This window comes from Canis lupus, chromosome 33, assembly GCF_011100685.1.
Source record: "Canis lupus familiaris isolate Mischka breed German Shepherd chromosome 33, alternate assembly UU_Cfam_GSD_1.0, whole genome shotgun sequence".
Lineage (NCBI taxonomy): Eukaryota > Metazoa > Chordata > Mammalia > Carnivora > Canidae > Canis > Canis lupus.
In genome coordinates this window covers 24,356,580-24,381,127 of record NC_049254.1, presented here as the reverse complement: position 1 = coordinate 24,381,127, position 24,548 = coordinate 24,356,580, and the positions used below count along the sequence as shown (strand labels likewise).

At 46.8% G+C, this 24,548-nt stretch overlaps 1 protein-coding gene and 1 pseudogene across 6 annotated transcripts in view; one reads left to right on the top strand and one right to left on the bottom strand.

Moving 5' to 3' along the window:
* The window catches only part of GPR156 (G protein-coupled receptor 156), an 83,407-nt gene extending 68,911 nt beyond the window's left edge, over positions 1-14,496 (top strand). For 4 of the 6 annotated variants that reach the window (XM_038582950.1, XM_038582949.1, XM_038582948.1 and 1 more), the window contains 3 exons: positions 589-825; positions 6,918-7,076; positions 11,346-14,496. In XM_038582950.1, the coding sequence (XP_038438878.1) occupies positions 589-825; positions 6,918-7,076; positions 11,346-12,677 (1,728 nt within the window). In that variant the 3' untranslated portion in view covers positions 12,678-14,496. The remainder of the gene's footprint in view (positions 1-588; positions 826-6,917; positions 7,077-11,345) is intronic. The other 2 variants (XM_038582951.1, XM_038582953.1) reach the window with 2 other exon arrangements.
* The window catches only part of LOC102157278, a 61,670-nt pseudogene continuing 47,883 nt past the window's right edge, over positions 10,762-24,548 (bottom strand).

The following is a 24,548-nucleotide window of genomic DNA, read 5'->3' as shown; positions in this document are numbered from 1 at the left end:
TAGACAGATGCAATCTTGCAGGTGCAGGGCTTGGCAAGCAGATGGTGCCTTTGGGAACATTAGAAAAAAAAAAAAAAAAAGCCCATTCCTCGGGCGCTGCCCCTGGTGCGGCACATGGCTTGACAAGCACACCACGGGCTGTTTCAGCCTCTCCTTGCCTCTCAGCTCCATGTAGTGCGAAACCACACAATGGGTGTGGTCATCCTTACCACCAACAGCACCATGTGCCCACTGCCCTCCTGGGGCCCAGCAGCCCGTCCTGTAGACCTCCCACCCACCTACACCATCCTGTCCTGTGCCTTGTCCCAGCAGAGTCCTGTCGGATGGCTGACTTGCTGACCTCCAATAATAAACTAATTCCCAGTGAAAGAAAGGAAAATAACATTAATTTCGCACCTACTAGGTGTAAGGGGCAGCCCTTAGGGTCTTCTCATGTGCTATCTTAGTAAATCTTGTTAACAACCCTTTAAGGTAAGTATTATTATCCATATTTTAAAGGTGAGGAAATTGGTCCCAACCCTATTGCTCTTTGACACTGGGCCTGTTGTAACAGGTCTCTCAGCCCCTGGTTTTCTTCTCCATCTCCAGGGCCTGCTGCTGCTATACGGCGCCTATCTGGCTGGCCTGACTGACCACGTCAGTTCTCCTCCTGTGAATCAGTCTTTAACCATCATGGTTGGGGTCAACCTCGTAGTAGTGACCGCTGGGCTTCTCTTCGTGGTCACCAGATACTTGCACTCCTGGCCCAACTTGGTCTTTGGACTCACATCTGGAGGTATCTTCGTTTGCACAACCACAATCAACTGCTTCATCTTCATTCCCCAGGTATAGTCTGGGGGGAGAATTTGGCAGGCTAGTCCTCTGTCATTCCAGAGGCTTCCCTGGACATGATGAACTGCTTGCTTTCTTTTCTACCGAGATTTTTGGGTACCATTTCTTGGAGAGTCAAAAGAAAGGCAAGTTCCTCATGAGCCAGCTCTCTCTGTTCTTCCCTCCTCACTCTCCTGATGAGGACAACTCTGCTCTCACTCAGCAAGGAGAGCAGGCCCGAGTGGCTGAGCAGCCGTGGCAGCTTCTGTCCACCCCTGGCGGGTGACCTCACAGACCTGCCTTTCCACCCACCCTCTAGTCAACTTCACTCATCCCCAGTTCCCTCTTCTCTTTGATAATGTCATTTCTTTCACTAGCCTGGGAGTGAGGAACCTTTCTTTCTTTCCTATTTGAGATGGCACATTCACAGAGAAAAATTCATTCAGAAATGTACGCAATTTAAAATGCTTTTTCTTTCTTTTTATTAGAAGAAAATATAGAACATTTTTACCATAAGGAGAAATAAAAACTGAATTAAAATGTATAATATGAGAATTAAGGGGAAAAAAATCAAATGAGGGAGGAAGATAGAAGCAGAAATATCCAGACAGCAAAGAGAAAGAAAGAGTCAGAGAGAAAGGAGAAGGAATCCGTGGGCTCTGAAAGTGATGTTAAATTATTCATGTTATGCCCTAGGGTACCACTGAGCCACATATATCTGAGTTAATGAACTTGGCATTAGGCACCTGTCCTGTTTCCCTTCTAGATCTCTTTTTCTTCCCCCAAGGCCTCCTTCATCCCACTGCTCCCTCTAGACTCCATCTTGATTCCCTTTGCAGCTTGAAGTTGACTGTGAATGACTTCATGAGGGAGCTAACTGGTAATTAAAGTGTTGGCCGAGGGAGGGTCATGACTGCACTTTGGGGCATGATGGTGTGACACAGATATAGGCCTTTACTCTTCTTCCCTTTCATAAATCTTCATTGAAATATTCTTTTTTTTAAAATTTTTTTTATTTATTTATGATAGTCACAGAGAGAGAGAGGCAGAGACACAGGCAGAGGGAGAAGCGTTGAAATATTCTACAGAATAAACAAATATGGAAAAATCTGTAGCAGCAGCCCTAAACACCAAGGATGGGAATTGCATCTGTGTTAGAAACTAGAGGAATTTTTGCTGAATCTCTACGTTATAAGAACTAGATGGGAGGAAACCATGAGAGCTGAGGCTTAATTGTCTGGGGCATAGCAGGAAAGGGCTGTTCCCCTCTGAGAGATGGGGAAAGGGATGTGGGCAGGGGCCTTTTGTGTGACCCACCCCTTAGGTTCTGTGGCCCTTGTTGTGGATTGGTAACCCATCCATCATTGCTAACCCCTTTCTTTCTTGCTCATCTCTACTACACAAGCTGAAAGAGCTCAACACTTGCTTTGCCAACCTCCCTATGGCTAGTGGTGCCCATGTGATATCATTTTGAACACTAAAGTTTTCCTGGAAGGCTTATGAGAAAACTTTTGCTTTCCTAAAAAGCACCATCACCTATTTTACCTTCTTCCTACCTTGAATGTTTGTGATGCCTGGAGCTATGGCAGCCATCTTGTGACCACGAGTGAAAAGCAAAGCAATTATATTTACTGTACTAGGAAACTATAGCTTTTCTCATGTAAGACTATAAATTCAGGAGGAAAGGACCTATGAAGACATTCTGAAGTTCACAAGAAGAGGACCCCAAACTTCTGAAGATTTGGAGAGCAAACTTCCTCTGAGTAAGATAGTTCTTAGAAGAGATCTGATTTGTCTTGTCAATATGATTCAAAGGATATTGCCTCTTTTCAACTAAAGAGAACCATCATGAAAAGGACATAATCTTAGATCATGAAATACTGAATAAGGGTGAAAACTATTGTGTTAAACTTAAAACCCCCATAAAAGCATTGACAATGCAATTGGACATGGCAATATACTGAATTAGTGAATTAATTTAAGGAAACAGAAAACAAGGAGACAGATAAAAAATGAGAGATTAGTTAAGAAAATATGGAGAACAGGGACGCCTGGGTTGCTCAGCAGTTGAGCGTCTGCCTTCAGCTCAGGTCATGATCCTGGAGTCCTGGGATCGAGTCCCGCATCAGGCTCCCTGCAAGGAGCCTGCTTCTCCCTCTGCCTGTGTCTCTGCCTCTCTCTGTGTGTCTCTCATGAATAAATAAATAACATCCTTTTTATAAAAAAAAAAGAAAATATGGAGAACAGATCTAGGATACAATTTAGAGCTGATAAGAGTCACTGAAAGACAACAAGATAATTTGGGGCAGAAATAATCACCAAAGAATTATTAGAGGAAAGCCCTCTTGACCTAAACAAGACTCTATCTGAAAATTGAGTCAATCTACAACCTCCATGACGTGGCCCTACTGTGTCTTCCCCCTCCACACCCACCTCTGTCCCTTTTACATCCTGAGCCTCAGATGTAAGACCTCCACTCTCCTTGGTGTTTGACTCCTCAATGGTGATATTTAGGGACACTCTCATCTATACACAGACATAAACATGCAGGACAAAGTTCAGTGTTGAATCTAACTTCCAGGCTTGACCTAAGCAACAAGCACTTGGTCTGTTAAAGTGGGAGTAGAAATGGAAATATTAGGGGATACAGGAACTGGATGGACAGACAGCATGGACCTTTCTCTTTCCTTCTCTCCGAATCACTCTGCCTTTTCCTCCTAGCGGTCTTTAGCTTCCATTCTCTCACTCTGTCTTTCCTCTTCTATTTTCTGTCTCATGCTTTTTCTCCTCTTGAACTGACCATGATCTAAAACCAAAAAATAGATTTTCTAGCTTATTGTAGTTTAGGTTTAGGGGGTAAATTCTTTCTCAAAATATAAAAGTAACTGAGGCTTGTCGGGTTTTTGTATGCCTCTGAATTGACTTTCCCCTCTGGCTCAGTGGCCTTTGGTAGAAGAAAGATTCTCCCTGTGAGACCTGTACTGTGTCTTCCAGGAAAATAGGACAGCTGAACAAATTTGGAAAGGTTTGTGAGGAGAGCTGTATGGGAAGGGAGGCAGCAGGAGGTGGACTGCCTTCTTGTAGCTACTAAGCCTTCAGACTGGACTGATGGGAGGGGCTCACGAAAGCAAAGGCGCAGATGCCTCCGGGGCAGCTAGGTGGCGCTGGAGAGCTAAGTGAAATGGGTGACCTAACTGAAGAGGCAAGTGGGCCCAGGAGCACTCTACACGGGCCCTCAGGAAATGCCTAAGTGTTTATGCCACACACTGAGGTCATCACCAGCAATGAGCCAGCCTCTGCTTTTGTGACCTGAACGCGACCCCATCCCTAGACAAGCTCCCCACCTCCCTCCATCCCTTTCTCTCTGAGAGGCAGGTGGGTTCTGAGATGGGACATGGTTTTTTTCCCCCTGAATCCTCAAAGTGTGTCATCTGCTCCTCCATGAAGGTGTCTACTCTGCCTTGGAGTCGTCTGTATACATCCCAGCGCCCCCTAGCTTTCTAAAGGAAAGCTTTCTTCATGTGTTCATGTATCTGTACATCCCACATTAACTGCAGGAAACCCGTAGTTCAGCACACGGCCCCACCTCCCAGTCTAGTGGGGAGCAGATGTGAAAGGAATTATAATACATGCGTTAAGTGCACTTTGCACTTTTTGAAGCACAAACTGAAATGAGGGGAGAGTGGCAGCAGATAAGAGGGGCCCATCGGGTGAGCTTCTGGAGGCCCTGGTTTACCTGGTAGAGATTGAGAGTCAGTCCCACTGTTTAGTGTCCTGTTGCCACTATTGAGTAGCTTAAAACAATGCACATTTATTATTTTGTAGCTCTGGAGGTCAGAAATCTGAAATGGGCCTTATTTGATGAAAATCAAGGTGTCAGTAAGTGTGTGTTCTTTCTGGAAGGTCTAGGGGAGAATGTGTTTCGGCACCTTTTCCAGCTTCTAGAAGCTGCTGTCATTGACTCCTGGCTTCTTCCTGCATTTTCAGCGCCAGCAGTGTGGTATCTTCAAATCTCTCTCTTTCTGACTCCTGCTTCCATGGTCACATCTCTTCTTCTGACTCTCCTGCCTTCCTCTTATAAGGACTCCTGTGGTTACATTGGCCTGGCCCAGGTAATCTAAAATAATCTCCCCTCCTCAAAATCTTTAAGTCAGTCACATTTACAAGCTTGCTTTCACCATGCACAGTAATGTATTCACAAGTTCCAGAGATGAGGAGGGAAGAATATCGTGGGGGAAACATTATTCAGCCCACCACACCCATGTAGCCCAGATGCTGAGAAAACAAGAAAATGCTTGTCCTTCTGAGGAAGTGCCACAGAGAGGTCCTGAAATTGTGACCTGAGAGTCATTTATGGCCATAGTCCAGAAAGCCAGAAGGGTCAGGTCTTAAGGGCCAGGATTCAGAAAGGGGAGGAAGAGGATTTAGTCAAGGGGCCCCTGGCTCCACCCTCTAGCTTAGGGTGAGACAGCCCTGAAGCCCTGGTGGTGCCTTTACACCAATGTTGAGCAGTTTTTCCAGCAGCAGCCCTGCAGACAGGGCTCAGACTGGGGGTGCTGGGGGAGAGAAAGGAAAAGCTCTACTGCTAAGGAAACAAGAGGCCCTGTGAGGGAACCGAGACACCGCATCACTCTAGGGTGAGTGCCAGGAGAAGAACACTGGGAGGCTGCTGTACCCACTGAAGACCACAGAGTGAGCCTGAGGTACCAGCCTCCAGTGACTCCAGAATAGCCACCCGAGCTGATGGCCCCCTGGGGAGGGGGACTTCAAGAAGGGCATCTAGAGGGGAGGGTCCTAGGCTGACCCAGCACAGACCAGACCACCCAGACTCCCGATACCATGACAGACTCATGCTGAGTCAACAGAGGACCCAAGAGGACTTGGGTGAGAATGTATTACAGTCAATGGTGGGAATTTAGAATCTTGTCAGCTTTACCAAATTTGGGTTACACTCCATAGTCAAAGCTTAATAAATGTTTGATGAGTAAGCAATAAATTCCAGGATCCCTGTGAGGTTCCCCCATAGACCTCTTAGCATCATGTCTAGAGCCCAGGTGCCAGAGTGCCCAGTGTACATGACTAGGACTCTTAATGATGAGAATTCCTTAGGGGAGAAAAGAAGGGTCCAGCAGGCTGTTGCTCCCCCACCCCACCCCCCGGCCTTCACATTACTGGCATTCACCACATGGAGACAAACACCCCAAAGGCCCAGGAGCACGCCCCTGTTTGTGAAGGTTCTATATTCACTTCTGTCCTTACAAAATTAAGCCAACCCAAGCTTCCACAGATTGTTTCTCAAAGCCAGTTTCTCTTAAAAACCCTTCCTTAGGACCCCCACAATTCACAGTCTCTGTCTTCATTGGCTGTGTGAGGATGTGTGGTGTAGCACTGTGTCATGGTTACAGCCGGGGCCGTGCCGCTAACTAGCTGCTGAGCCTTGAAAGGTCATACTCCTTCTGAGTCTTTCCTCATTTGTCAAGTAAAAAGGACAGTGAGATCTCAGACCGAATGTTCTATCATTTCTCTTGATTTTTATTGACATTTGTGGTTTTCTGTCTGAGACTTGATTATTGATTTGGGTTAGAAGTCCTCCAGCAGGGAGTGGGCTTTCAGTAGCAGTAAGCACACCATTACTCCACAAATGAGAATAATTAAGAACAGTTTCTTACAACTAAAAGCAGTTTCATTTGAAACATACAGTGTTTAGATTGCTTAACCCTGTGATAAACTCTGGCCTGAGAGTATGGCTCTAGACGTATCCTTCAACTCTGGTTTGCCTTGAGCAGTCCAGCAATGGGTAGGTGGATGGGTCAAGTAAGATGATTCTATTTGATCTACCTGTCATCTTCTTCCTTTGGCAGTAAAAAAATTTTTTTAATTATTTTTTTCCTTTGGCATTCTTTAATAATGACCTTAACCTTCTCTATACCTTCTGTCATTACCACTTAGGAATTTTCCAGAGTGAAGTGCCTTTTGAGGAGAGAATAGTTTGAATGTATGTGTGTATCTGTGACACTGTCATTCCTTGGTGTTTTCGAAACAGAGCAAGAGAATGTGTTTCTGGGGAATGTAACTAAATAAATAACATGTGTTCTTATATCTAACAGCTGAAGCAGTGGAAGGCATTTGAAGAGGAAGACCAAACAATCAGACGCATGGCCAAATATTTCAGCTCTCCCAGCAAAAGCTTCCATGCCCAGTATGGTGAGGAGCAGAATTACCACGCTAGAGGAGAGAGAAACTCTATGGACAGACTCCTCACAGAAGTAAGCTAGAGCCCTGGCTGCTGGATTCTCTATCAGGATGAACTCCCAGCATGCCATGGTAGATCTCAGATGTCTCATTGCTAGCATCCTTTCTTATTTTTCTTTTCACCCACTTCCTAGCCACTCCTGCTTCCCTCAGTCCCAGACAAAAAAAAAAAAAAAAAAAGCTCAGCGTTTCCCCAGGGACCTTCCCATCACTGACCCTCACCCACTGCATTCATTCACTGGCCAGATGTATGCCAGGCATCGTGCAAAGTGCTTATGAACAAAACAGAGTCCTTACCTTATCCTCACGGGGGTTAAAGTCTACTGGAGGAGGTAGATGTTGACCAAGTAAACATATAAACTGTGAGAAGAATTATGAAGGAAAAAACCAGAATGGGAAACCAGAATAATGGGCCAGGGCAAAGAAACCTAATTTAGAATGGTTGAAAAGACTCTCTGAGCTGAGAGCTGAAAGTTAAGTACAAATTGGCCAGGTGCAAGGAAAAGCATTCCAAGCAGGGGGAACAGTGTTGTAAAGGCCCTGAGTAGTAGTGGGTCCCAGCTTCTTCCGTATGGTACATTCTCTCTACTTAGAGTAGTGCCCTCATTTCCAAGATCTTAGGGCGCCCATTACTGTCCTTCCCAGGTTTGAACTAGAGATTTCAATCATCCTACCAATCCAGAAAGTCCAGACGTGTCCAAAGATGAGGTGGAGGGCTTAATAGGGCCTCTGAATATCATAATAGCACCAGGGGAGGACTGTGCCAAACCCAAGCCCCTTTTTCCTTTGTTCTTGGGCCAGAGTTGGCACCTCTCCCAGAATTGGGCAGTGTGATGTGGGCCTGAAGAAAGCACCTGGAAAAGCTTGAGGCTGCACTGCCTCAGAAAGGAGGTGTAGGACCCAGAGGAATTCGTTTTTCACGCTAACTAAATTATATTTCATATTTTTTCAGCATAGAACATACCTGCATAGGTGCTATGTGGGAAACTACACTTGTTTGTAACTGGCCTGACCCCTGGGTATCAGTTGTCCCTGTGTGAGAGGACAGTGTGATGGGGACCTAAGAAACACAGCCAGGGAAGGGGCTGGCCTCCCCACGCACCCACCGCCCGGGCTCCTCTACTCCCTCACACCACACCCTCAGTTTGGAGCCTTTTAATCCATCAGAGTAATACTTCTCCATTTCTTTGCTATTTATGAAGCATCCGGGACCTTATTTCAAAGCCAGATTTCTTCCTACCTGGCAAGGGAGTAAGTAGCATTGCCTTTGATACTCTGTGAAGTCTTCAAAGAAGCATTTTTTTCTCCAGCGAAACAGAAGGCTGGAAACTTGGCGAGAACAGCCAGGATGGTTTTTATTCACAATCAGCTAATGTTGGAACAGCCAAGTGGCCTGACTCTTTAGCCTTATGGTAATTTGTGACGTGCTTTTTGTATCTCTGCCATGCTACCCTGTTTCCCACGCAGTAACTGAATCTGCTCCATCCAAAAAGATGCTTTGAGGCTGCAGAGGAAGGGCCCTAATAGGGAGCAGATGCACAGGCAGTAAAATCCTGGCCGCCTCCTCCTGACGCCCTACACCTGGAACGTCTTTCCCAGAACAGGCCTGAGAACAGGCAGCCTGTCCTAGGGCCCCTTTGCAGGCCCAGAGAGCTTGCAGCCTCTGAGTCTCCAGTTCCAGCACTGCCTGGTGGGTAAACACAAGGATCCCTCCTGCTTCCGGATGTGCACAGAGCCTGCCTCCAGCTCCTCGGCTGCACATCCCTTCTATGCAGCCCGCTCCGCAGCCCCCTCTGTCTCCGTGTGTCCTCTTCACTGTCCCATGATGCGGGCAGTCCATCTTCTCACTCTTGCCCACCCCCCGACCCTGTGGCCAGAGGTCACCCAGAGGCTGCGTGGGCAGCACGCGTCGCTGACTTGCCAGGCTGCAGGAAGGCCAGCAGAGAGAACCTTCCCAGAGGTTGAAGAACCTCCCTTCTACACTCCAGCAGAGGAAGTTCACCGCCTCTTTTCTTCCTTGAACCATAGAGACAAGAGGGTGACTCCATTTCTCCATATGGCCTGCATCTTGTGAAACACACCTGTGGATGTTTTGCTTCCCCAGATGTGCCAAAAGTAATAATTAATAAGCTCATTTAAATGTAGCTGCCACGGTAGGTCCGATTTTGGTCGCAATGGCAATGCCTCACACCACGCCTTTAATTAGTAGGCAGCCTCGGCGAAGACCAGAGTCCCACTTCTTTTTCTGGAACAAGGGAAATTTACTGTTTAGGTTGACATTTCTAAATCCGTCACCAGTCAGCTTCAGATGTTTGGTTTGTTGGGAGAAAAGTATTCTTCCCAACTCAGTGTTTACCCTATTTTTCTACACTCAGAGGAATTTGTGGCACAAAAACTCAGCGCTAGGAGTTCACTCGCTGGAGTGGTTGTCGTCAGCTGATGGCTTCCTCCTAACTCTGTAGGGCAGTGGTGACCTCCTGAAACCAGTATGAGAGTGTGCGGGGTGGGCTTCAGGGGGAGGGGCTGGTGAGGAGGAAGAGGGTTGGGGTCCCTCCTGGGCAGCCAGCTCAGTCATGCCCATGAGCTCCTCAGAAAGATAGCTGGCACCGCCCAGATATCATGAAGAGCCCGAGTGAATGGTGTGGTGTGGTCTTACTCATCCGCTCTGCTCCTGGTGAGTCCCTGAGTCATCTACCTCCCCGCCCCCCCAGCCTTACCACTCAGCAGGTGAGCAAGGGGAGGATGGAGGCGGCGGGAAGAGGCAGGTGCTCAGCTGCGAGTCCCTTCCGCTTATTCACCAGTTACTCACTGGTCCTGGACTGTCTTCTGATGATAAAAGGAGACTAAGCCAGGAGGACACTGGAGTACCAATATTTGGAAAATCACCCTCCTGCTTATAATAGAGAATTGGAGACCTGCTTAGAGTTGCTGCCAGAGGACTGTCCTGGACTAGTTTACTTAAGTTACTGCTCCCTTAAAGGGTCACTTCTGGGCAACACTCCCATATCAACTTGAAAAAAAAAAATAGGTTCAGTCCACAGGTGACTTGTTTCAGGTAGCCTAAAGAAGGGAAACCTTCTTTTATTTCTAGGGTATAATAAATGGAGGTCCAGATGCTCCCCCTCAGCTTCTAGAGACGATGACAACAAGGAGGTAGCATTGGGTATTTGGACTCGCACTTTCTGGAATTCAGTGTTGTGTTATTACCCCCAAACTCTGTACCCTGAATTGTCTTCCCCAAGACCATCCATTCTCCTCTGTGCTCCACTACTTTTGAACATCAGAAACCTCAGAAGGTGGACAGTTCTGAGCTAGACGATCACCTGCTGTACCAGCAGAGGCTGCTCAGAGCACACCCACCAGCGCCCCTTCCTCCTACTTCCTGCCCCCCCTGATCTTGCAGTTAGGACAGGCACACCTGCCAGCCCTCCCGCTGCAGCCTGTTTATCAGCTGACAGCCGTGCAGCAGGTAGGCTGCTCCACAGAACTGCCCCAGGCTCATTCATGGAGGCTCCATGCTAGATCTACTAAATCAAGCTATCAGAGATTTAGTCCCAACTATTCCATTACAAAGAAAAAAAGTTTCTCCAATAATTCTGGTGCCAGCTCTTCTTTAGCAGATACCAACAGCTAACAGTGCCACGTGGTAGCTTTGGCGCCCACCCCTGAGGTCCAGCCCGGGGAGGTGATCACACCAACCTGAGAATCTTGTTGCACCCCTCCCGACCCCTAGCTCCAGTCTTGTCTCTTTGGTGCAAGAATCTCCACTCTTCTCCGTGTTCCTCCCAAATTTTCTAGTCTGTTTAGCAAGAGGCAAAATACATATTTTCTCATTCATCCATCCCCTTGAGATATTCCTGAAATTTATCTGTATTTTGCAAAACTGATAAACCCCCGAGTTGGGCCATCTCAAACATTACCCAATGTGTCCCACAGAGCGATCTGACCCTCTAAGTTCTGAGGAAAGGGGAGAGGGCACTGCAGCAGCCAGCAAACAGCTCCTGTGCCGCCTCTGACCTCCCTTCTCACAGGCAGTGCCACGCAGTCTGGGGATGGGGGCGGGGGGTAAGATCACCCAACGGTAAGCCCTGGCTAACCTTTTGTGAGCACCGGTATTGCGCTAAGCACTTCACTCCCATCCTCAGAGCCTGAGGTCACCAGCCAGGACGCGGAGGGACTAGGATTCAGACCGAGGTTGTGGAGCCACGCTTTCTCCAGCTTGGGAAACAATGTAAAAAGCCTCGGAGGCATCCTTTATTGATAGTTTCGCTTTTGTTTCGCAGAAAAATGCTATGATTGAAAGCCTGCAGGAACAAGTAAACAACGCCAAAGAGAAGCTAGTGAGGCTGATGTCCGCGGAGTGCACCTTGGACCCCCCAGAGTGCGCGGCCTCTCCCGACTCTTCCCGCAGCAGGAGCGGCCCGCTTGCAGCCTCTGCCCACAGCCTGGCAGCTCGGGGGCCTTCGGAAGGCCCCTCTGACCCTCAGGATGATACCAGTGTGGCCCCCCGGGGCTCCCGGAGCACCTCAGTGTCCTCCTCAAATGGACAAAGCCTGGAAGGGGAGGTCAAGGACACCAGCTCCTCTCCGGGGCACAAGGAGAAAACCTCTAATTTGGAAGACTTTTCTGATCATTTAAATTTGGGCTGCAGCCAGAAGCCACGGCCCGAGCAAAGCCAAGGTGAAGAAGGAAGAGCCCAAGTACCCATGGCCCCCCACCAGAGCCTCATACCCGGTGACGAAGGTCCCGGGCCCCGGAGACAGGGGCAGCTGGAGGACGCAGAGGAGCCCCACAAGCGGCTGTCAAGGGTCAATTCAGTCATCAGGGAGAAGCTTCAGGAAGTCCTACGGGATCTGGGCCGGGGCCCCAAGGCCCCCCTCCCCTCGCCCCTGCCCTGTCCCCTGCAGCCCTGGCCAAGCAGTGCCACCCACGGCCCCCAGCAGGTGCCCCCCTCCAGGGAGCTGGGCTGCAGCCCGCACATGGTGAGGAGCCGGCGGGCGGCACTGCGGGCTCGCCCCCCCTTTCCGGGCTCTGTACCTTCCTACGTGGGGCATCGTGCAAATCGGACTGTGTCTGGGGTGCGCAGCGGGCGGCTAACCGTGCAGAACAGGGGCAGTGCCAGCCTGGCCCCGCAAAGTGCTGAGCCCAGAGCCCCCAGACCCTCTTCTGGGAAGACTTCCCTACCCGCAGATCCCCAGGGCAAGCCGGGGCCCCCGCAGGGTGGCAAACAAAGCGGGACAGAGCCCCGGGGGCCCAGCGGGGGCCAGACAGCCTGTCCTTACCGGCCTCCTGGCCCTGACCAGGCGCAGTATCCCGCGGCCCCACACCTGTCCAGGGCCGCGCCAGGTGTTCCTGAGCGGTGGCAGCTGCTGGCCCCAGGCTCCGTGCGCGGCCCCTACCTGGACACGGAATCCAGCAGTTCAGACGAGCTCTTCTGCCGCTGCCACCGGCCCTACTGTGAAATCTGCTTCCAGAGCTCCTCTGACTCCAGTGGCAGTGGCTCGTCCGACAGCGACCCTGACCCCGCCGGAGGGCTGGCTTCCTGGGAAAAGCTGTGGGCCCGATCAAAGCCTATCGTGAACTTCAAAGATGACTTGAAACCCACACTGGTGTGAAAAGCGTGCTGAGTGGGTCTGGATCTAGAGGTGGGTTCAGGACAAGCCCCACCAAGGCCCGCAGGTGGAAGGCCAGCTCTGGCCTTTGGGGAACACACCGTGCCCTGAATTGATCAAGCCTTTACCAGGTCTCAGCTCTGCTCCCTTGAGCACCATGCTACCCTGAGCACTTCTCCATTTATCAAAAGAGGGGTATTGCCTGTCTTGTTACTACCTCACAGCATTCCTATAAAAGACTCTGGTTGAGTGACCATAAAAAAATAACTTTTAGATAAAAGGTGCTAAATGAGCACAGACAGTCTTCCGTCCTGGTCAGTCTGTATTCTATAAAACACTTCATATATACCGGGTGGAAAACTGTGTAGACATACGGATGGAGAGATGAAAGGAAAGTTTCTGCAGAACCAGAGTTGTAGACTGTGACCCATCAAACTGGCCTTCTGATGGATAGACTTGCTAGGAAGGAAGTCTCATATTCTTGGGTACCCCACTCTTGGCAGGGGATGGTTTTATTTCTGCTGAAGTTTGTGAACAACACCACCCCTCATTGCCAGCTTCTGGCCAGACTCAGAGTCCCCTTTATGCCACTATTTGAGGTACAAGTCTTTCTGCCATGATGGCATCTCACCCATCATCCCTGAGCCTGTCAGGTCTCCATGTGTGCATAGGCTGCCCAGGTCCTGCTCCTGAGTTCAGATGACACCAGGGGCCCAGACAACCTCCTGGTCCCTGTGGCCCATCCCTCTGACTCTTCCAGAGGTACAGTTTTGTACTGGGCAGGGGCAAGGGGTGGGAGAAGCATACACTGGCAATTTCTGATGGGGTAGGTAGGAGAGGCTCTAGGCTCTGTTTATCAAGAGCCCCTGTTTTGGTGCTGTTGGGATTACATGACCACCAAAAGCTACATAAACCTGGAAATAGAAAATAGGGAAACATGAAGAAATGGGGGAGAAGGCAGGAAAGAAAATAGGTTTTGAGTATTTAACTTGCGTCTAGCATGGTACTTGATGATATAAAATTTCAGTAATTCCTTATGATAACCCTGTGAAGTAGGCACTCTTGTTCCCATTTCACAGATAGGAAATATGAGGAATTTGAGGCTTAGAGAACTGAGGTAACGTCCCCAGACATCACACTGCTAGAGAATGGCCCCCAGGGGACTTGCGGGACTCCCAAGTTGGCAGATTTCCCTGAGGGCACGTCACTTCACTCATTCTCCTGGGAGTGGCCAGCAGGGCTTGGCAGGCCAGACAACGGAGCAAGCGCAGCGTAGGAAGGCCATGAGGTGGTCACCCTGCAGTTCCAGAAAACAGAACTGGGTTCCTGGCCTCAGGCAGCAGCCTTCCACTGCCTCGCTGCCCCAGGGGCCCACACTCACTCCCAAGGGAGCGAGGGAGTTGGTGGAGAGTGAGTGCCAGGAACTTAAGCGCCACCAGTGCCACAGGGAAAATGCAACTGGGTCCACTTTGCTTTAAGCAACTGTTGTTTACAGGCTGTCCCCTGCCCCCACTCACTGTGTGTTTGTCTTTGCATATACATGTTTGTGTGCAGGAGTTTGGGCCTCATTAGATATGCACGGAAGGGGGTGTTTGGCTCCAAATGTCTCACAGAAGATTTATCCTGAACTCTCAGGGCTGCCGACACTTCATGAATCTCCAGACACTGGACTGGGAAGCCCTTCTGGTAACACGGATTCCTCTATCGTTTACTTTTAAATACAAATGTCATAATTTATTCTGTGTGTGGGTTTGTAGTTTCCACTTGTGCTGTTTGTATGCTGTCCAAGTGATACCTTAATAAACGAGAAATGGCTCCCCAAGCAAGTCTCTTCAGAAAGTGTCGTCTCATGCCGCAGAGGAGAGAAACAAGGAAGAGTGAACCACCAAGGGAGTGGACATGGAGCAGCGGTCAGAGTTGCCCCTGGCTCACAACAGGTTCCAACTAGATCTTCTACCAAACTTGGGTTTGTAACAGATTCTTCTGTGGTCTCCCTGTGTGGCTTCCTATCCCAGAAACACCTGCCCCAGGGTTTAGAGGAAACTATGGAGAACTTCCACTCTTCCCGTGGCAGGGGCTCCTGTGGTTGGGCTTCACCCCCTTCAGCTTCTTTCCTCCTAGTATGTCACCCCTAGTGGCCTCCCAGTCATTAACGTGGACTGCAGGCTCTACGCCTGGCAATCCTTCTCGCCTTCTTACTCTGCAACTATACCCTTGGTCCCACCATCTCAGCACTTACACATCTCCATCCCTCTTTGTCTAGAATTTCTTTCTCCACTTTGCACACCTTGTAAGTTATTCATCCTTCAAGACTCAAGAGTCTTGAATGCCCCCAAATACAATGGACTGATCCCCTAGTTAAAGAAGGATATTTTGGGGTCCACGTTTTGAATTCAGTGACTTTTGATAGATTTGATTGAAGAGATGGAGAATCTACCCTGAATTGTCCTTGTTTATCATCTGGTTCAAAAACTATGTGCCAAGGGGCATGTGGGTGGCTCAGTTGGTTAAGCATCTAACTCTAGATTTCAGCTCAGATCATGGTGTCGTGTGTCATCGGATTGAGTCCTGTGTTGGGCTCATGCTCAGCAGGGAGTCTGCTTGAAGATTCTCTCCTTCCTCTGCCCCTTCCCCATCACACTTGCTTGAGTTCTCTCTCTTTCTCTCAAATAAATAAATCTTTTTTTAAAGATTTATTTATTTATTTATTTATTTATTTATTTATTTATTTATTTATTTATTTATTTATGATAGAGAGAGAGAGAGGCAGAGACACAGGAGGAGGGAGAAGCGGGCTCCATGCCAGGAGCCCGACGCGGGACTCGATCCCGGGACTCCAGGATCGCGCCCTGGGCCAAAGGCAGGCGCTAAACCGCTGAGCCACCCAGGGATCCCCCTCTCAAATAAATAAATCTTAAAACACACACACACACAACTATGTGTCAAATATCATGACTGCCTGCCTCAACTACTGTCTCCAAATCTATTGTTTACTCTGTACCCACCCCCACTCCTCACTAGTTCCTTTCCTAGGTCTTTTACCCAAAACCAGCTAATCCAGTGATGAAATTCTTAAAGGGATGAGTGTGTCATGACTTGTGGATGCTCTTGACTATTATGCCCTTGGAGAAACGGCAAGAACTTCTGCAAATGAATCCCAGAGAAGGAAACACTGCATCTACTACTGTGTTCTGGGTCATGGTTTTGGTCTCTTGGTTTTAAGGTCTGGCATGGAGCCAGACCCGATTCTGACTCAAGCATATCTTGTCCTGCTGATTAAAATCTTGGGGTTGAAGGTGTCCATCCTGATCCCAAAGTCTATTCCTTTCTATCAGCCTGTGACAAACTCTCTTTCCTTAAAGGATCAACATGGCCTTCCTGGAGCTCACAGCAGAGAAAAAAGCATCAGAATGTAGGAGGCTTGTTTTTAAAGAACCATATCACTTCTAAAATGGTAAAAAGAAAAGTCAATGCAAGTTCCACAAAATCTCTTCTGTATCTGTATTTATTTTTATCATATTTAGATGTATCTCCTGCAGAGATTGCAAGTTCCTAAAAGCACTGAATGCATCTTCTGCATCTTTGAGTCCTCCAGAGTAGCCATCAGAGAACTTTGCACAAAGTATAAGCACAATAAATGTTTGATGGATGGGTTTCTGAACAGATAAGTGGATGAAACAAAGGAAGGCAGAGAATCAGTTCTGGGGCCAGCAAAGCAGCAGAAAGGGAGGCAGAGCCATCTGGTTTCACTGCCTTCCAATAAATTAAAAGCAAGAAACAATATCACCAGAAATGGGGACGCCTGGGTGGCTCAGTCAGTTAAGCATCTGCCCTCAGCTCAGGTCATGATCCCAGGGTCCTGGGGTTGAGCCCTGTGTAAGGCTCCCTGCTCTGCAGGGAGTCTGCGTCTCACTCTCCCTCTGCCCCTCCCTCTGCTCATGCTTTCTCTCTCTCAAATAAATAAAATCTTTTTTAAAAAGACCCAGAAAGAACTGAATTCTGAAAATGACACTTTTAAGTCTCTTAGGGAGAAGGGGGCTAGAATGATAGAGTTAATGGAAGAGAAACAAGAAAGTTACTGAGATTAAGGTCTTCTCTTAAAGATGCCTTCTTCACAGGCTTGTTACTGAGTAATAAGCAGCATTAATAGGACAATCTGTTCATTTTTTTCACCATCAGCTTCCTCCGTCCCCTTTCTCAGAGCCCCAAACAAAGCACTTTCTCTGTACCCTCTGGCTGCTACACTTTTCCCAGTAACACCATCTGGGCTGTGTTAAGGGAGGTCTAGGCAGAGATGGCATTTGGGGGCTGAAAGTGGGAGAGGTACTCAGATTTGGCTTTTCCTCACCTCTGGTACCTATTCTGGTCTCTTTCTCCCTGAAATGTTCTTCACCTTAGCAGTCCCAGGGAGCATTCGCACAAGGGAGCGTCTTGGGATGTTCAACTCACTATTGAGGTCACAAAGAGGCAGGAAATGTCAGTGTAACGAGGCAAAATAACCAGTTGTGAGCTTGACAAGATCTGGGTCAGTGTTTCTTAACCCTTCTCATTCTTTGACTTACCCTTGGATGTCTAAATATACTAAAGACAGGTAGTTCTCAGAGAATAAGTGCTTGGGAGAGGCCCTGGAAGGGTCTGCAGGTAACTAAGAGAAAAGCAAAAGGACAGGAAAAAAGAAGGGAAGGACAAGTTCAAAGAACAGTGATGGGGGGCAGCCTAGGTGGCCCAGCGGTTTAGTGCCGCCTTCAGTCCAGGGCCTGATCCTGGAGACCCAGGATTGAGTCCAGGTCGGGCCCCCTGCGTGGAGCCTGCTTCTCTCTCTGCCTCTCTCTCTCTCTCTGCCTCTCTCTCTCTCTCTCTCTCTCTTTCTCTCTCTCTCTCCCCCTCTCTCTCATGAATAAATAAATAAAATCTTAAAAAAAAAAAAAACAGTGAGGGATAGGGAGGTGTGGTAAAGGAGGGAGGAAGGAGGGAGGAGGGCAGAGAACAAAAGGCATTCTGCTTAGCTTGGTCAGTGTGGACAGACTGTGGCAATTGCCTCCCTTGTAAATGAATGTGCTGGCTCCAGTTCTCAGAGAAAGTGAGGCTCACTTGTGAAGAAAGGCAGGGATAGCCCCTTCTTCAGTATGTATGTGACCATTGGTTCATTTCTCAACTTTGCCCATGAGACCATGACCTTCTCGAGCCTACAACTTGTTTATAATTATCTTGGTGTCCCCAGCACCTAGCACTATGCCCAGTGCATGGTTGATGCTCACAGATGTTTGTCAAAAGAAATAAATCAAGAAAAGAAGAGCGGCTGAGCCAGAACTGTCTTAAGGGGGATGCCAGTGAGGCCACACACAGGGGCTGAGGTCACCTGGGAAGCCAGGCTCAGGTATCTCATCATGGATGACAGTGTTGTTGATTCCCCTAAGTTTAAATCCCTGTTACTATACCCGAAAGCTGTGTCAAAAGAAAGCATTTTAAATGAACTCTCTTCTCCACTAATTTTTGTACAATAGTTTTCCCCACTGCGATGCCAGGGCTTAAAGTCACCCATGTGTCTGTGTGGCTTTCAGCAAGTTGCATAACTTCTTTGTGGCTCAGTTCCCCCAACTGTAAACTGGGATAATAACACCTACCTCATACAGTTGTTATGAGGGTTCAATGAATTAATACTTGTAAAGTGGTTAAACTGTGCCTGGCACAGAGTAAAAATTATATAAGCATGTGTCTTAGAAAATTGTTTGGGAAACAGATTTAAGATTAGAAATCCTGTTTTTCTTGTTTTATATAAAAATCCCCCTTCTTTGTGTTCAATTTATTCCTGAGGGAAGGGTCTTCTAAATAGATCTGGCAAAGTAAGGGTAACCCTTTGGTTCAGCCCACTTCTTGGGCAACAGAAGTCTCTCCTTGAACCCCTTCTAGGTCAGGCACAGTTTGGGGAACACAGCCACCTGTAGGACTCAAATATTAGGGCAGGCCTAGAAGAAAAGGTATAGTTGGAAAGTCAATCTGATTTTGTTTTGGGTGGAGCCAAAAGACACAACTAATTTCCTTTATAGAAATATTATGTACTTTGTAATAGAAAAATACCTACTATGTGTCGCTTAATACTTGTCTGATTTAAGACTTGTAACCACCCCACAAAGTGGTTATTGTTTCTGTTTTACAGATGAGGAAACTGTAACTGGGAGAGGCCAGGTAACTAACCCAAAGTCACACAACTGGTTAGAAGCAGAGCCAGAGTTTGAACTGAAATCTGACTTGATTCCAAAGCCGTTTTGGCTTTCCCTGACACAAGTTCCAGAGCATGTGCTACAGGCGTGCTACCAGAAGACAGAAGGAATTTCAATCCGGCAGGGCAGGGACCCAGGCTGAGGTTTTCTTAGGACACCAAGGTTTCCTTAGGAAAAGCAAGTTGGTCTAGTTCTATAAGCCGATTGCAAAACCTCCATTGCTGAGTCGTTGAACAGTGTCGTGGAGGCTGGAAGGCAGCTCTCTAAAGCTACCTGGTCACTCCCACCCCCTTAGAGAAGTTCAATGCCAAATACACTTGATACTGAAAGCAAGTACCCCTCTTGTTTAACAAAGTTATGGCCAATCCTCCAAGGTCGAAGTTTCTTCTCAAACATCGTGCCCTTTAAGTGGTACAAAAAGATGAAGAGGGACAAGAGTTCTAGAAGACCCTATGACAACTAGGAACAGGGCAGACCACAGATCTTCTGCTGAGACTCAAGGAGGGCCATAGAATCCCTTCAACTCAAATCCACTTTGCTGAAAAACTTTCACTGCTCCCACTTCCTCAAGAGGAATCTTGATTTGGGGTTCAAGACCCTCCATTATGGAGTTCTGTCCCCGCCCCGCCCCCCCATTCTCAACTCACCTAAAACTCTCCTACCTGCTTCTGCCACATGGGTTTCTGTTACCAAAGCATGCCAGCACTGCCTCGGGCCCTAACTTTTGTTCACACCAACCCATCTCTCCCTCATTCTAACTGCCCTGGCCTGAAGTGACATCGCTTCCTTCCTGGCCAATTCCAACTGGCTTCAAAATGCATTTGGTGATGAATTATATACTCCTGTGATGCCCCGGACAACAATTCTATTGTTTGGAGCTGTTACATAAATCCTTTGTTGTTAAATTTTCACATGTTCATTTCTTGCCCCTCCAACTAAATTATCAGGGATTAGAAGGCAAGAGCAACGTCTAATTTATGTTCACTAGTTCATGACCACAGTATCTTGCCCGCCGCCTGGTGCTTTGTAGATCCCAAACATTTCTAGGTTTTTAAATACTGATCAACCCTCTTTCTGCTCCTGCCTTTCTGTTTGCTCAAGAGGATCTCGAGCAAATGAAAAGAAACCCAGCAGTATCTTTCTTTCATACTGAATCTGGAGGTTAGCGTTTCAGAGGATCCCTCCTGTCTCGTTAGTGAAAGTCCACTATGTGCCAAGCATTATGATAGGGCCTCACAGATAATGCTGGACAAAATCAAGCCAACAGGACCCAAGTTGGGAGATCCCTTAAACTCTGGACCTAATTTCCCCAACAGCCTCAAAACAAACAGATAAAAACCAGCAACGCAAAAACCACTTCTCTAGATGGTTCCTATGAATACCTTCAGGAAGCGTAATGGTCCTGAAAAGAGGGAGACCAGGTTATTTCAGCTGCTGTTGCTACTGCTCCCACCATAAAATATAGCACAGAAATGGAAACAGGATACAGATCTGTCAAACATAATTCTAATGTCACAAGGAGGCACTTTTACACTCAGGAAAAGAAGGCCATACCAGTGGAATGCAGCCAGATGTCTTCTTTCTAGCAGTTATCCCTATTATTCCAGAACTACAAGAATCTCATGACTGGGCTGAGTAGCTTGGGTCTTGCACTAAAAGCCATTGCTGTCAATCCACATCCTAAAGGGATTTCTTCTCTCGGAAGCCCTGCCTGCAGTTTCCAGGACATCCCAGATCAAGGTAGGATCTTTAGGGATGCCTAGGTGGCTCAGTCAATTGAGTGTCTGCCTTCGGCTCAGGGTCCTGGAATCAAGCCCTGCATCAGGCTCCTTGCTCACCGGGGAGCCTGCTTCTCCCTCTGCCTGCCACTCCTCCTGTTTGTGCGCACGCTCTCTCTCTCTCTGAATGAATAAATAAATAAATAAATAAATAAATAAATAAATAAATAAATAAATAAATTCTTAAAAAAAGAAGATAGGATCTTTATATTAACATATGTATTTTTTAAAAGATTTTATTTATTCATGAGAAACACAAAGAGAGAGGCAGAGACATAGGCAGAAGGAGAAGCAGGCTCCTTGTGGGGAGCCTAATTTGGGACTTGATCCCAGGACCCCGGGATCATGACCTGAGCCAAAGGCAGGTGCTCAACCACTGAGTCACCCAGGCGTCCCAACATATATATTTTTTTAACTTCACAAGTTGATTTTCATATACAGCCAGAATTGAGAACCATTGGGCTTTGGTTCTGGCCTCCTGGGATGCCACAGTGAAGGTCCCGCTTCCATCCATCATCTCCAGCCCCTGGTCTGGAGCAATCGCACAGCTCCCAGGTGTTAAGGAAAGCAGATGGGCTCTGAATATTCTGTACTCTCCTATACTCTCTCCTGGGCTCTTCTTTCATCTCAAGCATAGATTCCCCGTCCTCCATGAGCCTTTTCCTGTACACTTTGGCCCACTACACCTGCCCTCTGCAACAGTTATGATCCAACATCTGTCCAGCACATACTTACTCATCACGTGGCACTGGAATGCAGCCCCTCACATGGGCATTCTTTGTCTCCTGAAATCACAAGCTCCTCAGAGACAATAGCCATTCTTTGAAGTTCTTTTTGTTCAGACAGGTATGAACATGGAATGGACATAAAAGGTACCTGAATATTGAGTGGAGAGATGTATTACATGTCTATCATAAAGCAGGTAAACAGTAAACAAATAAAAGATGAAATAATTTCCCATATAAAGTATAATAAGAAATAAACCAAAGTAAAGATAGGGGGAATGAATACAAAAATGAATTTATCAAATGTCTAGTAAATTCAAATTCCACAAACATTTAATTTATATCCACCCAGTGTTTCCTACCAGATTGTAAAACCACTGGGTGCTCACACTATTTTGTTAAGGCTGGTACAACAAAGTACCAGGAACTGGATAGATTAAACTACAGAACGTTTTTGTCTCCCAGCCGAGAAGTTCTAAGTCCAAATGCAGAATGTCAGCAGGATTGATTCCTTCAACAGGCTTTCAGGGATCTGTTCCAGATCTCTCTAATATGCATCCTAATGACCTTACTTCATAACATAATTCCCTTTGTAAAAAATTCTGTCTCCAAAAAATGTCACACTTGAAGTACTGGGTGTTAGGACTTGACCATACGAATTTTGAAGGAACACAATTCAGCTCATGACAGTGTCCACAAAGTTTTCACCTTTCCATTAGGATCTACATGCCATTGGGGTTTACCACTTCAAGATTATTTCAGTCACTTTTAATCTCCTTGGGGGCAGGAACTCTGTTGTTGATACCTATTTCTCAAGTCACTAGGATCACGCCTGGCACATAGAAGATATTTCACAAATGTTAGATTGAATTCACTTTTGTTCAAGAAGACTCAGGGCAAAGGGTGAAGAAGCCATTTAACCCAGGAAATCAAAATAGGATGATAGCCTGCAGCAATTCCTGAAACTCTCTGAGTCAAAAGGAAATTATGTTTCCATGACACAGAATCTGTCTCTGGATTTCTTAATTAGGGATATTTGCATGATGAGAGGAGACTTGCTTTCTCTCCTCTCAAATCAATGGCCTCAGCCTTTGACATCAGAATTATCTCTACAGCAACTACATGAGTCACTGAGAGAAGGTCTGACTCTCAGTGGGGGAATGAACAGCAGGAAAGAGGGAAAACATCCTAAGATAGAGATCCCTTATCAGAATATACAGGAGAAAAGAAGGGCCCATAGCTCAGCCTCTCGGTTACAAATATGGCAGAAAGAGCAAAATAGCTTTAACCGAGTGTCTTCCCATCTTGGAAATATGCTATTTCCCTTTCAATAGTAAAAGGTCTCAAAAAGGTCTGAGTAAAAAGGTCTCCAAAGCCCCATACCAACTGGGCCCTTGCCCTCAGTCCCTGGACCAGCTGTGAAAAGCTCAACATCCAACAACCCAGAAAGAAGACATGGTGGGTGTGAGAGGTATGAGCTCTTACCACCATCCTGCCTCACAATCATTGATTCATTGAGACCTCTTGTGTGTCTGTATTGTTCCCTATAGATCAGATAGGGTCATTCAATCTAGCCACCAAAGATTCTCTGAATGTGGGTATTCCTTACCTAAGGACATGCTTCCCATGTCTTCTTTCATCACTAAAAGCTTTGAATGAAGATCTCACTCAGCAAGGCTTTATCAGAGTGGACAGCATTCTTAAGATCTATTCAGAAAATCTAGAAAGAGAAATCAGATGGTTAAGCAAGAAAGAGTTCCCATGCTTTCTTTTCTATCAACTGGCAGCCTGCAGCAGGTATCAGTCCTCCAGGTTGGACACCAAACAAAACTCTAAGGAAGACTTTTGGAAGAGGATCCACAAAGCTAAGACAGGTCAACCAGAATTTCAAATACCAAATAAAGAAGAGAATCTTTTCCTCATACTGCTGTGAAGAGGCTACAGAAGAGCCACAGTGCAGCTGAAAACAGTTAAAAACCATTAAATCGGAGTTGTCAACAGTACCTCTGAGGGAAAGACCAGAGATGGCCAAGACCAAATCCTTGAACTACAGCTTCCCAAGGGAGCTCTGGGGAGAGAACTCTTGCAGCAAATGCACACAGCTTATGATTGTAATCTTCACTCCAGGAAGTTGGACTAGACCATGTAAGAGCTGGGAGGAATTTGTTTTCCACTCTAGCCAAAAGCCTACATTAGTGTTTCTCAAATGAAATGAAGAAGATGTTTGCAGAGAATCATAAGGTCTCGCTGAGATTTTTTTTAATTAGGCTTTTTATTTTAATGATGCTATTAAAAATAATTCTTAGCTTGTTCTCAATCATCTAGATGCTTTAGAATGCTCCGTGAAATTTCAGTACCTAAGATTGCGCTTTGTGAAGGTTTTCACAAGCCAAGTTTAAATGGTGTCAAGGCCTGCTGTATAGTAAGGATACTGAAATGGTTTGACTATAAACAAAGTAGTGGCAGAACAAGTCATCACATGGCAAATGATAAATGTGGAAGATTGTGTTCTCCACAGATGGGCTCAGCAATATTCCTCGTCCTACATGCATCTTCAGAACCTTGTCACTATCTCATCAAGAGGCAAAGCCTGTATTTCCTCCCCTTTGATCTCCATGGGCTTTTGTGACTGCTTCAACAAATAGAATGTGGTAGAAATAATGCTGCATGACCTCCCAGGCTAAGTCATAAAGAAGAGCGCTTTTTCCTGGCTCTTTCTATCTGAACCATTGTACTTGGAACATAGTTCTAAGTTGCAAAGAAGCTCAGGACCCATGAATAGACCACACCTAGGTATTTTGGCTGAAAGATCCAGATAAGGTCCCAGTGAGCACCCAGCATTGATTGCCAGGCATGTCAGCAAGCAAACTTTATATCAGGGCAGGTTCTGAAATGGCCAAGTCTGACCCATCGGCCATCTTATAAATAGTTTTATTGGAACACTACCATGCCCATATATTTGTCTATGATTTCTTTTGTGCTACAATGACAGAGTTTAGTGGTTACAACAAATTATATGGTCCTCAAGGGTGAGAATAATATATTGTTGGTGGTGGTTGTTGTTGTTGTTGTTGTTGTTGTTGTTTTTACAGAAAAACTTTACTGGTCTCTGTATTAGACAATTCTAGCTCCCAATCTTCAAGCCACCTC